Source organism: Erythrolamprus reginae, chromosome 2 (genome assembly GCF_031021105.1).
Source record: "Erythrolamprus reginae isolate rEryReg1 chromosome 2, rEryReg1.hap1, whole genome shotgun sequence".
Lineage (NCBI taxonomy): Eukaryota > Metazoa > Chordata > Lepidosauria > Squamata > Dipsadidae > Erythrolamprus > Erythrolamprus reginae.
Genome location: NC_091951.1, coordinates 92,381,699 through 92,393,946, shown reverse-complemented (window position 1 = coordinate 92,393,946; position 12,248 = coordinate 92,381,699). Strand labels below are relative to the sequence as shown.

Genomic DNA, 12,248 nt, shown 5'->3' with positions numbered 1-12,248 from the left:
AAAATAAAGGTCATTCAGGATTTGACAAATTAAACGAAAGGGTTATTCTTCCTTTCATGGCCATTCTTTTCCTTCTATTAGATTAAAAAAACCCACCTTAATGCTGAATTTGCATTAATCTTTTTTATTTATTTTTATTTTTTATTTTTATTTATTAGATTTGTATGCCACCCCTCTCCGAAGACTCGGGGCGGCTAACAACAATATAAAAAGACAATGTGAACAAATCTAATATTAAAAGACAATCTAAAAAACCCCAATTTAAAGAACCACTCATACATACAAGCATACCATGTATAAATTCTATAAGCCTAGGGGGAAGGGAAATTTCAATTCCCCCATGCCTGACGACAGAGGTGGGTTTTAAGGAGCTTGCGAAAGGCAAGGAGGGTGGGGGCAACCCTGATATCTGGGGGGAGCTGGTTCCAGAGGGTCGGGGCTGCCACAGAGAAGGCTCTTCTCCTGGGTCCCGCCAAACAACATTGCTTAGTCGACGGGACCCGGAGAAGACCCACTCTGTGGGACCTAACCGGTCGCTGGGATTCGTGCCGCAGAAGGCGGCCCCGGAGATATTCTGGTCCGATGCCATGAAGGGCTTTATAGGTCATAACCAACACTTTGAATTGTGACCGGAAATTGATGGGCAACCAATGCAGACTGCGGAGTGTTGGTGTAACATGGGCATGCCTTGGGAGGCCCATGATTGCTCTCGCAGGTGCATTCTGCACGATCTGAAGTTTCCGAACACTTTTCAAAGGTAATCTTGTCATCTTGGCAATTTAACCCACTATTTTGCTTTAACTGATTAATTCACAACTGCACCTCAAGCGTCTCTGCAGAGTGCTGAAAAACATACGCTAGGTTGGAGAGAATATTTCAAACTCCCATGCAAATTTGGAATCATATTGTAGAACACCAGGCTTTAATATTGGGATTTGCAAAGTAACACTTCCTTGTAGTTTAAATGGCAGTTCTGCCCTGTGCGAGATTTGTTATGGACTATGCAAGAGACAAAAACCAAAGCCTAATATGGCAGTCCTCAATGTACTTACCTTTCCATGCATAAGCATCCGGAGAGTGAGAGTAATGCTGAGTTCTGTTTCCTCCAATCCATTATCTGAGCCACTCATCCTATCTGGTGATGCCACGGTGTAGGAATGCATGGATTTGCTTCTAAGGAAAATCAACACCCTGGGCCTAGAAGGTATTGAAGTTGGCAAATCTGCAGATGTAGAGAATTTTTTTTTTTTTAAATCATCACATGGTACCTTGCTTGTAAATCATCCCCTTAAGTTGAAGGGGTAAGAGCATTTTATTGTTTTATAAAATTTATTGGCCACCCATCTTAGGGTAACTCTGTGAAGCTTAGAGCAGTGATGGGCTCCTATGGGAACGGCCAGGAACGCAGTTCCGGTAGCAAAATTTGGAGCTCCACCCCAGAGCACCCAATTTGCACTGAAAGGTGTTGAAACAAAATGCATAAGCCACGCCCACAGTGTGGTAGTAAAAATTTTGGTAGCCCATCACTGGCTTAGAGTTACATCCTAATTCAAACATAATATTTGATTGGTCTCATTTCAGTGATTGGTCTCATTCGTGACAACGATGAAACTGCATACAGATGGGATGTTGAACAACTAGCTTCATGGTGCGACCGGAACAATTTAGACCTGAACACACTCAAAACCGTAGAAATGGTGGTAGATTTTAGGAGAAACCCTCCTATCCTACCACCTCTCACAATACTAGACAACACAGAATCAACAGTAGAGACCTTCAAATTTCTAGGTTCTATCACATCTCAAGACCTAAAATGGTCACCTAACATCAAAAAAGCACAACAAAGAATGTTCTTTCTGCACCAACTCAGGAAGCTCAAACTGCCCAAGTAGCTGCTGATACAGTTCTATAGAGGAATCACTGAGTCTGTCATCTGCACCTCTATAACTGTCTGGTTTGCAACCCAACAAGACTGACACAGACTTCAGAGGATCAGAACTGCAGAAAAACAATTGCTGTCAACCTGCCTTCCATTGAGGACCTGTATACTGCATGGGTCAAAAAGAGGGCAGTTAAAATATTTACTGACCCCTCGCATCCTAAACTGTTTCAACTCCTACCCTCAAAACGTCGCTACAGAGCACTGCACACCAAGACAACTAGACACAAGAACAGTTTTTTTCCCAAACACCATCACTCTGCTAAGCAAATAATTCCCTCAACACTGTCACATTATTTACTAAGTCTGCACTACTATTACTACTAGTTTTTTCTCATCATTCCTATCACCCATTTCCTCCAACTTATGACTGTATGACTGTAATTTGTTGCTTGCATCCTTAAGATTTTATTAATATTGATTGTTTCCTCATTGCTTATTTGACCCCTATGACAATCATTAAGTGTTGTACCTCATGATTCTTGACAAATGTGTCTTTTTATTTTATGTACACTGAGAGCATATGCACCAAAGGCAAATTCCTTGTGTGTGCAATCACACTTGGCCAATAAAGAATTATTTTCTATTCTAAAACCTAACATTTACGTTTTACTATTTACCAGACTATTTATGGGACTGCCTCCATCCTCATACCTCGCTGCGGCCAGTAAGGGCCCTCTGAGTCGGCCTTCTCCAGGACCCGTCCGCCAATGTTGATTGGCAAGACCTCGGGGAAGAGCCTTCTCTATGGTGGCTCTGTCCCTGTAGAATCAACAACCCCCAGAGATCTGTGCTATCTCCTCCCTACTGGTCTTCCAGAAAGCTGTTAAGACCTAGCTTTCCCTCCAAGTGGCAGACCGTGTCTTTCTGGGGTATCCATCCAGAGTCAGTTGACAAAATCCTGGATCCTAGAGCCCAACAAAACCAAAGCCAGCTATTCCTTCCTATCTTCCTTGTTCCAGAAATAATATTGTTCTATCTATGTCTCCCCGATGGGAAAGGAATGGTAATTTTTCATAGCTGAAAGCAAGTACAGTGATACCTCGTCTTACAAACCCCTCGTCATACAAACTTTTTGAAATACAAACCCGGGGTTTAAGATTTTTTTGCCTCTTTTTCCAAACTATTTTCTCCTTACAAACCCAAGCCACTGCCACTGGGATGCCTCACCTCCGGACTTCTGTTGCCAACGAAGCATCCATTTTTACGCTGCTGGGATTTCCCTGCTGGGATTTCCCTGCAGCATCACAAAAACATGGAAGTCTGGAGGTGGGGTTTCCCATGGAGGGGAGCCTAAGGGGAATCTCAGCAGTGCACAGACAGGCACTTCGGCTGGCAAAAGGGGTGAGTTTGGGGCTTGCACGCATTACTTTTCCATTGATTCCTATGGGAAACATTGTTTCATCTTACAAACTTTTCACCTTACAAACTTCGTCCCGGAACCAATTAAGTTCGTAAGACGAGATATCACTGTATTATGAAGTTGTGGACAATAGATCCAAAGATATATTTCCTCCTTGCTCGAGATCCTTCTTTTCCTGGCAACAATCGACATATAAAAACCAAAGCAGAATAAACTGATGATTCTGTTTAGCAATAAGAGCCCCACCCCCGCAAAAAAAAATCCAATTTATGATTGCAAGTATTTATTTTATTTATTGGATTTGTATGCTGCCCCTCTCCGAGGACTCCAAGTGTTTCCTATATGCACAAATCTCTACTTAAATGACACCTGTCTCCAGATATCTATCATAACTCAATAACAAAAATCAAGTGACCTGTTTATAGATACGAACATACAGATATTAAATCAGCTTTACTCTGAGGTCCTCCAGATGTATTGCAGCTCAACTTCCATAATCCCTCTGCTGACCATGCCATCTGGGGAATTATATGAGGTGCCAGGTTGGAGGAAGATTAATACAAATGCATAGATGATAGACAGGAAGGAAGGAAGGAAGGAAGGCAGGAAGGAAGGAAGGAAGGAAGGAAGGAAGGAAGGAAGGAAGGAAGGAAGGAAGAAACAACTACCGTGTATATATTCAGTTTCAGCTAAGCTTCCACTGAAGCCTGACAAAAGAGTTTATATATTGCAAAGATTCCTGGTGGTTGTCTCAGCCCATCTTTGTCCTAATATTTTTAGGTATCTCATTGGAAATATGTATAGAGCATGACTAACTCTACCACCATGTCACAGATGGATCTCACAACAATGGTATTACAAAACGTAGCCCTTAGCTTCAAGGTAGTGCTGGATATTTATTCTTTTCTCAAAATATCTAACTTGCTTTGTCTTTCTAAGACAGCAGAACCTCCACAAATACTTTTGTCTCACTTAGAGATTAAGTCTCTCTCTCTCTGTATTTAGATATATATCAAAATATATATCTAAAACTTCCCTTGAATTCAATTTCCATGATAAACTGAATACAAGTAAATGCTGAGGAGAAGCTGTTAAGAGAGAGAGAAAACATTTGCAGAGATTGATGCAGGTTTTGGCATGGAATCAAGAAACGGTACTCTCTTTTTTCCTTCACTATTTCTTTACAGCTTAATGGAAGGCATTGGAAGAGCTGCTAAGTGGTCATCTTTCATATATTTGATTGCTTGCTAATGCTTAGTGATTTTTCTTCCAGTGGCCCCAGCCAAGCATGCCTACCAAAAAGGGTGGGGCTTCGGCCAATATTCTGCGGCTGTAGATGAGGAAACCGTTTGTCAACTGCAATACGCCTAGCAAAGATCTGAACTGCTACAGAAAGGGCCCCTTAAGAGGCTCCGTCCAGTAGTGCTTGCTGTTAGGAAAACTGATGCTACTTCAGAGATTGATGCCGTCTGACTGTCTGGGTGCCAGTCTGCTTCCACATGATCAATATATAAATAGGAAAATATTACCAATTTATTCAAAGTCTTGGTGGTCATCTTGAATTTTGGATGTATGTGTGTAGCGTGTACAAAGTATTGTTCAAAAGCTTCCCCCTCCCCCTTTTGGAAACATTCTATATAATATCAGGGCAGATAGTGAGGAAAAAGACAGAAAGAGAGAGGGGGGAGGGAGGGAGGGAGAAAGAAAGAAAGAGAGAGAGAGAGAAAGAAAGAGAGAGAGAGAGAAAGAAAGAGATAGAAAAAGAGAGAGAGAGAAAGAGAGAGAGAGAAAGAGAGAGAGAAAGAAAGAGAGAGAGAGATAAAGAAAGAGAGAGAAAGAGAGAGAGAGAAAGAAAGACACAGAGAGAGAGAGAGAAAGAGAGAGAGAGAGAGAGAGAGAGTGCAGAAGGACAAAAGATTTAGCATTTCTCCAGTCTGTGTGCTCAACCACAACAAAGCAACCAAGGGCTTAAAAATAGGACTGGGTATATGATAAAGGGCTATTTTGAAACTCCTGGCCTCAGAGACAATCTGGTTTGACATTACAGGGTTCTCCATATGACAATATACAGGCAAAAACCCTCCCCAAGAAATTGTTTCAGGACTGTCAGAATAAATCCTTTTGGGATTGGTCCCGTGAATCAGACCTCCAGAAATACAGTATGGATGTCATGATAAATAACAGTAAACATTAGTAGATTTAGCCACAATATTGGACTGTCTCTCAGGCAAATAACAAGTACTACGGTAAGTACTGAGCTAACTCCAGATGGCCTTGGATTAGAAGAAACAGCCATGCTGGCTCAGGTCAAGTCAATAGAGCTGATAATGAGATTCCCTTGGGAAGCTTGTAAGTGAAACCACCTGAGTCCCATAATGCTCTTCCTTTTTCTTACTGCATCAACTGCTATGCTGGGGCCATCACGTAAAACTATTAAGGCTGATAACAGTTGGGTCTTAACTTTTATGAATCTGCCTCTTAATCTTTTCAGAAGAGGGTGGGTGGGTGGATGATGTTACATTTAGAAGAGTGTTTCTTGAACTTGTCTCTGAACCCTTTCCCACTTTTAAAAATTGTGTAGGGCTTCACCAAAGAACTTCTGTTTGTGTGTGTTATATTTATTATTTATTATATTAAATTAAATTTGACACACTTACTCCTGCAACTTTTCACCACTGTTTGTTGGAATTTTAATATTGTATTTTTCAATATGGGCTGGGTATAATTCTGATTTTACAGATCCCTGAGGGTGTCTTCGGAGAGCCCTAAGCAGCAGTGGGCTACGAGCCGGAATGCTAAATTGCCCTCGCCGCAGCGGCTCATAAGTTCTTGCAGGACTAGCGTGATTTTGCTAGTGCACCTGTGAAGGTAGCAAAATTGCGCACGGAGCCGCAGGTAAAACCTCACTGAAACACAGGCATAATTTTGCTACCTTCACAGGTGCAGCAGCAAAATTGCACTGGTCCCGCAAGAACTTATGAGCCATGGCGGCGAGCGCAATTTAGCGTTCCGGCTCGTAGCCCACCGCTGGCCCTAAGGGTTCTAGGATCAAACTGAGGAGACACTGATATAGAAATACAGTGATACCTTGTCTTAGAAACTTAATTGGTTCCAGGACGAGGTTCTTAAGGTGAAAAGTTTGCAAGACGAAACAATGTTTCCCATAGGAATCAATGGAAAAGCGATTAATGCGTGCAAGCCCAAAATTCACCCCTTTTGTCAGCCGAAGCGCCCGTTTTTGCGCTGCTGGGATTCCCCCGAGGCTCCCCTCCATAGGAAACCCCACCTCCGGACTTCTGTGTTTTTGTGATGCTGCAGGGGAATCCCAGCAGGGGAATCTCAGCATCGCAAAAATGAGCGCTTCGCTGGCAACAGAAGTCCGGAGTTGGAGTTTCCCAGTGAAGGGAGCATCAGTGAAATCGCAGCATCGCAAAAACACCAAAGTCCTCGAAACCCCACTTCCAGACCTCTGTATTTTTGCGATGCTGCGATTTCGCTGAGGCTCCCCTTGCTGGGAAACCCCACCTCCGGACTTCCGTTGCCAGCGAATCGCCCGTTTTTGCTCTGCTGGGATTCCCCTGCTGGGATCCCCTTGCAGCATCACAAAAACACGGAAGTCCAGAGGTGGGGTTTCCCATGGAGGGGAGCCTCAGGGGAATCCCAGCAGTACAAAAACGGGCACTTCGCTGGCAACGGAAGTCCGGAGGCGGTCCATCCCAGCGGCGGCGGGTTTTTAAGGTGAAAACAGTTTGTAAGAAGAGGCAAAAAAATCTTAAACCCCGGGTTTGTATCTCAAAAAGTTTGTATGACGAGGCATTTGTAAGATGAGGTATCACTGTAGCAAAATCCACGAGGAAGCATTGTTTTAATCTGCTCCGGATTTCCTATCATTCAGCTCAATTGAATGACCCATATCAAGTTCAATGAGAGGAAGGAGAAACCTACTTTCTATTCACTTTCTGATTGGAGTGCATTTTACATGCCTCTCATACATCCTCCCCTTCATCTCTTTTCTAAACCACTTCTGGATCTTGATACTTGCTCCTAATTTTGCAGCTGAGACCTTCAACTCTCCCGTGATTTAGAATAAATAGAATAAATCTGCTTATTTGTATATTTCTGGGTTCAAAAAAAGGTCTTCCTATGCTTATTATGTTCTTATGTTCTAAGTCATAATGATGTGAAAGTTCCTTAAATTAAAACCACATAACATCATCTTAAAGTGAGTTGTTACAAGCATTGAAATTAGGAGGAAGTTGCCCTGAGTACAATGTAGAGAATCAGACTGCAAAGTAAATTAATTGTTTGAATTCAAATGTACTGAGCTGTCATCTTGTTTTAAAGCAGAGCTTTTATTTTTCAAGACATCTCCCTTTTCTTAGAAATACTTCCTGCCAAGCTCAGAAAGACTAAGGTCTCATTATCTTTTTTAAGAGCACTTGAAAAACCCTTTACATGTTATTTATCTGCAAGGGGGATAGGTTACAATTAATGCTGTAGTACTATTATAGCCTTTGCATAGATCATAATATCTCTGTATTTTAACACTTAATCTCTATGTTTAAAGTAATACACCATTACAGTCTTTTCGTAACTCCAAGAAGACATTTATAAAGTGTGTAATAATATCAATTTTTTGCAGACCTTGTATAGCTGGCATTTTTTAAAACATGTTTTGTCTTAACAAGCTTCATTCTGTTCAGGAGCTTTAGAAATTGTAACATATACAGTAGAAGAAAATGAAAAATGGGGTCATTTATCCACCCATTTGGTTGGCCACTTGCAAATCTTTATGAAGACATTAATATATGTAATTAGAAGCTCAGAATGAGATGTCTTTTGCTACTTGTCTTTTGTTGGTGAATATTTTGAGAATTATTTTTATTAATTTACTATCACAATTTACTGTAAGCCTAATAAATCATTCTGAAAAGGAATAATTAAAAACCTTCATAGATGTCTCTACAGCACTGATGTAAGGAAATAAAATGAGAACATTTACAGGATCCAGCTCAGGGCTTTGGGGACATGGCACAGGCTAGATAAAAACATCTTGGAATTTTAATCCTGATAAACAAATATCAGGTGAAGAGAGCAACATTAATGAAAGCGGCTGATATTATAGTTCACCTGTCAATCAAACCCCGATTTTCCACTACTAATCTAACTCTCCAATGAACATATGTATTAGTCACATTCATATTTTTAGACATAAATTTAAAAGAGGCTTTCAACTAAAGAAATAATAGGATGTCAATTTATATTTCTTTTGCATTCTTTCCTTCCTCCACTTGATCTTCACAACAATTCTGCAAAACAGATGAAGCTAAAAAGTGCTCCAGATTATAAACTGAGTGTCCTGGTTTAGTAAAGTTCATTTGATCCAGGTTATTCCCTCTCTTTCTGATCCAAAAATCTATTTACGAATCATACCGGTTTCTAATATCGTCATACCGATCTTCATTTTCTAGATATACATGCCTACTCCTAGAGGAGCACAGGAAGAAAATAATATTGTTTTTAATTGTTTTCTTAATAAACATAGTAATTGTTTAACTGCACCCCTAAGTGCATGCATACAGTAACAGTTTACAGTTTGCAAGAAAGAGTGTGCATTTGGGGAAAGGAGAGCATTATTATGAATAATGAAAGAGGTTCTTAGATTAGGACTTAGGTAGTGTTAGTCAGTTTCTATTGAAAGAGGCTAAAAATACAACTACATTAAAGAAGATACACTATCTGTAGTGGTACATAATTCTTATAAAATAAGAAAAATATGAATTCCTTGATCAGGAAAGAAGAAGTTGCACACACATTAAGAACTGGGACATCAAAAGGACTCTTTTTATATACCAATTTTTATCCATGTTCCTGTTTATTGGACTATTGTTTTCAATGAACAAATATTAATGAAGCAAACTTTACAGTATGTGTGTGCGTGGTGAAGACTCTGGTCTAAGCAAAATAATAGGTGGAATATTAGATCAGAGCTGCAAAAATTTGGATAGCCATGAGATGATCGTTTCTTTTCGGCCATCTAATGGGTTTTTTTATTTTTGCAGATCAGATCTTGAATGAGATGCCAAACTAAGGGGAAAAAATAGCCTCACCACCATGGTCCTACAAATAACCATTACACAAGGCGGTTAACTAGTGAAGAATCGGGGGGGGGGGGGGTTGTGCGCCTTAATAATATAATAAAAAGAGTTGGAAGGGACCTTGGAAGTCTTTTAGTCCAACCTCCTGCTTAGGCAGGAAACCCTACACTACTTCAGACAGCTGGTTATCCAACATCTTAAAAACTTCCAGTGTTGGAGCATTCACAACTTCTGGAGGCAAGCTGTTCCACTTATTAATTATTCTAACTGTCAGGAAATTTCTTCTTAGTTCTAAGTTGTTGTTGTTATTATTATTATTATTATTATTATTATTATTTATTAGATTTGTATGCCGCCCCTCTCCATAGACTCGGAGTTGCTTCTCTCCTTGTTCAGTTTCCACCCATTGCTTCTTGTTCTACCTCCAGGAGCTTTGGAGAATAGTTTGGTTCCCTCTTCTTTGTGGCAGCCCCTGAGATATTGGAACATTGCTATCATGTCTCCCATAGTACTTCTTTTCATTAAACTAGCCATACCCAGTTCCTGCAACCATTCTTCATATGTTTTAGCCTCCAGTCCTCTAAATCATCTTCGTTGCTCTTTGTACTCTTTCTAGAGTCTCAACGTCCTTTTTACGATGATTCGAACAAAACTGAATGCAGTATAGCCTTACCAAGACATTAAAAAGTGGTATTAACACTTTGCATGATCTTGAATACTATTCATTTCAAAGAAACCTAATTTTATAATTATGGGAAGGGTGACAACATTTGCTTCTTAAGAAATGGAAATGCTGGCCCCCAATGTAGCTAGTGCATTTGTTTTTGACTGTTAGTGATCAAAGTCTCCAGGTATCTATATTGAAGGCATCAGGGATTGGAATCTGAAGGATATTCTTACAGTAGCTGCATGAACAATTTACCCCCTGAGATCATATTATTTAGAAAAATAGCTAATAGTTTTCTTCTGGATACCGTTTGGTCTGAAAATATGTACATACCAACAGACAGCCTTTTTATATATATAATGCATTATTTGTATACATTTTGTTTTGTATATTGTAGACTATGTAGATTTGTATGAATATTAGGGATGGTCAAAAAATGAAATGAAATAATCTTATGTTTGCACTCAAGAACAGGCAGATAAAGATAAGTTTATCTACTTCTTTCTTTACTTCTCTTTTTTCGGGTGTTATAAATAGTTTCAAAAAGTCCTCAATAAACAAGAGCAATAATCTCATCCTATTTTCTCTCTCTTTTTTTGTTGTTGCAGAGAATGCTTTCTGAAAATCCCCACCCATCAAGAAAGCTGGCAGTGGGGGGCTCTGATGTGAATACTCCCTACTGCGGGTTTCCCTCCCGGGAATCAACTTGATCCTCAAGCAGCCCTTTCCCCTCCCCTATTGTTTGGAAACTTGCTTACACCTGGCAAGTTTGAAAAGCCTTGGGGACTGAAGAGGACATGGAATACATTATCTTGTCTTAGGTCAGAAGTGATGCTGTGCTTGGTGGAATGGATTTGTTACCAAGTTTATTCGTATTTTGCAAGTCATGTTACTGTTCGACTTTGGAAGCTGCTTAGGGCCAGCCATAAAAGTCATCATGATTAATGTGTGTGTTTTTCATGATATAGTCATTATTTCTTTGTTTATTATGGAAGAAAACTTCAGGCGGCTTACAATCAATTAAAAACAATAGGATAAAACATTAAAACAATAAATCTTAACATTAAAGTTGAGTTTAATATATACACTTTTAAGTTTTCTATCCCTTCCTTATTTTCAAGTTGTGCTTCATCCTGTTGCTGCAAATATTTCTCTTAATTCCCTGCTCACTTGTTGGAATTAGAAAGAAGGAAAAATATCTCCCCATCCTCCAAAAAAACACAAAAGAACTAGACAGTTGCTCAGCCAAGAAAGAAGAAAGGCATCTGATGGCTAGACCAGATGTACAAGTGGTGATGAATTTCCCATCCCCTTCTTCTAATTATCCCCATTATTTCCAATGGGGATTTAAAGTAAGTTATACCAAATTATTTTAGGGTTAGTGAGTACAATAGATAAATCATTGGAAAAAAATAAACACATGGAAGTGTTTGGAATGCTTTGTGGATATAAGAAAATGTTGTGGCTGTTCCTTCCCTACCTCCTAAATAAATGTTTTATGGTTACTATGAGTGCTGGTAAGGTTGAATTTGTTTTTTTCTAACAGGTTCTAACCCTACCTATGCCCTCTAATTTATCAGATTCCTATCTGTCTCATTTAAGCTGTTCTATAGGTGTAATTTTACAGAAATAAAACAAGTGTCAAAAGTCATGATCACATATTGGTAGAAAATAAGACTTCAGAAGTTGCAAACCAAAGCCTCACCAAGCACACGGTCCTATTACATCCCTTTGCTTGAAACTATTTATATTAAAATTGCACTAATGTAATTTTTACTCTTTTTAATTGAAATTTTGTCTTTTGCTAATTTCTATGTAGAAATAAAAGCTTTGTCATTCTTATCAGGTAGGAAGCAGGGGTAAGATAAATGATGGAAAGGCAATCTAGAACTTTTACTTTAAAAAAAATGTTTATATATATTACTGCTTAATACAATGTTATGCATTTTAGTGACTTTGTTTATTTATTTGTTAAATTTATTTACCACCTATCTGGCCATGAGATTACTCTAGGGAACTTTCATAGAGTTCATTCCCAAACAAAAATGCATAGAAATACTGTTTTAGAATTACACTGAAAGATAACAAAGAAATGCAATAAATATATAAGCTGGGATGACGCAGCAGGTAGAGTGCTGTATTGAAGGCCACTAGAGCTGACTGTATATCTGTAGGTCAACG

At 39.4% G+C, this 12,248-nt stretch overlaps 1 protein-coding gene across 6 annotated transcripts in view; it reads right to left on the bottom strand.

Annotated features, from left to right (window-relative positions):
* The window catches only part of PCBP4 (poly(rC) binding protein 4), a 57,839-nt gene that overhangs the window by 26,208 nt on the left and 19,383 nt on the right, over positions 1-12,248 (bottom strand). For all 6 annotated transcript variants that reach the window (XM_070738699.1, XM_070738695.1, XM_070738696.1 and 3 more), the window contains one exon: positions 1,053-1,222. In XM_070738699.1, the coding sequence (XP_070594800.1) occupies positions 1,053-1,163 (111 nt within the window). In that variant the 5' untranslated portion in view covers positions 1,164-1,222. The remainder of the gene's footprint in view (positions 1-1,052; positions 1,223-12,248) is intronic.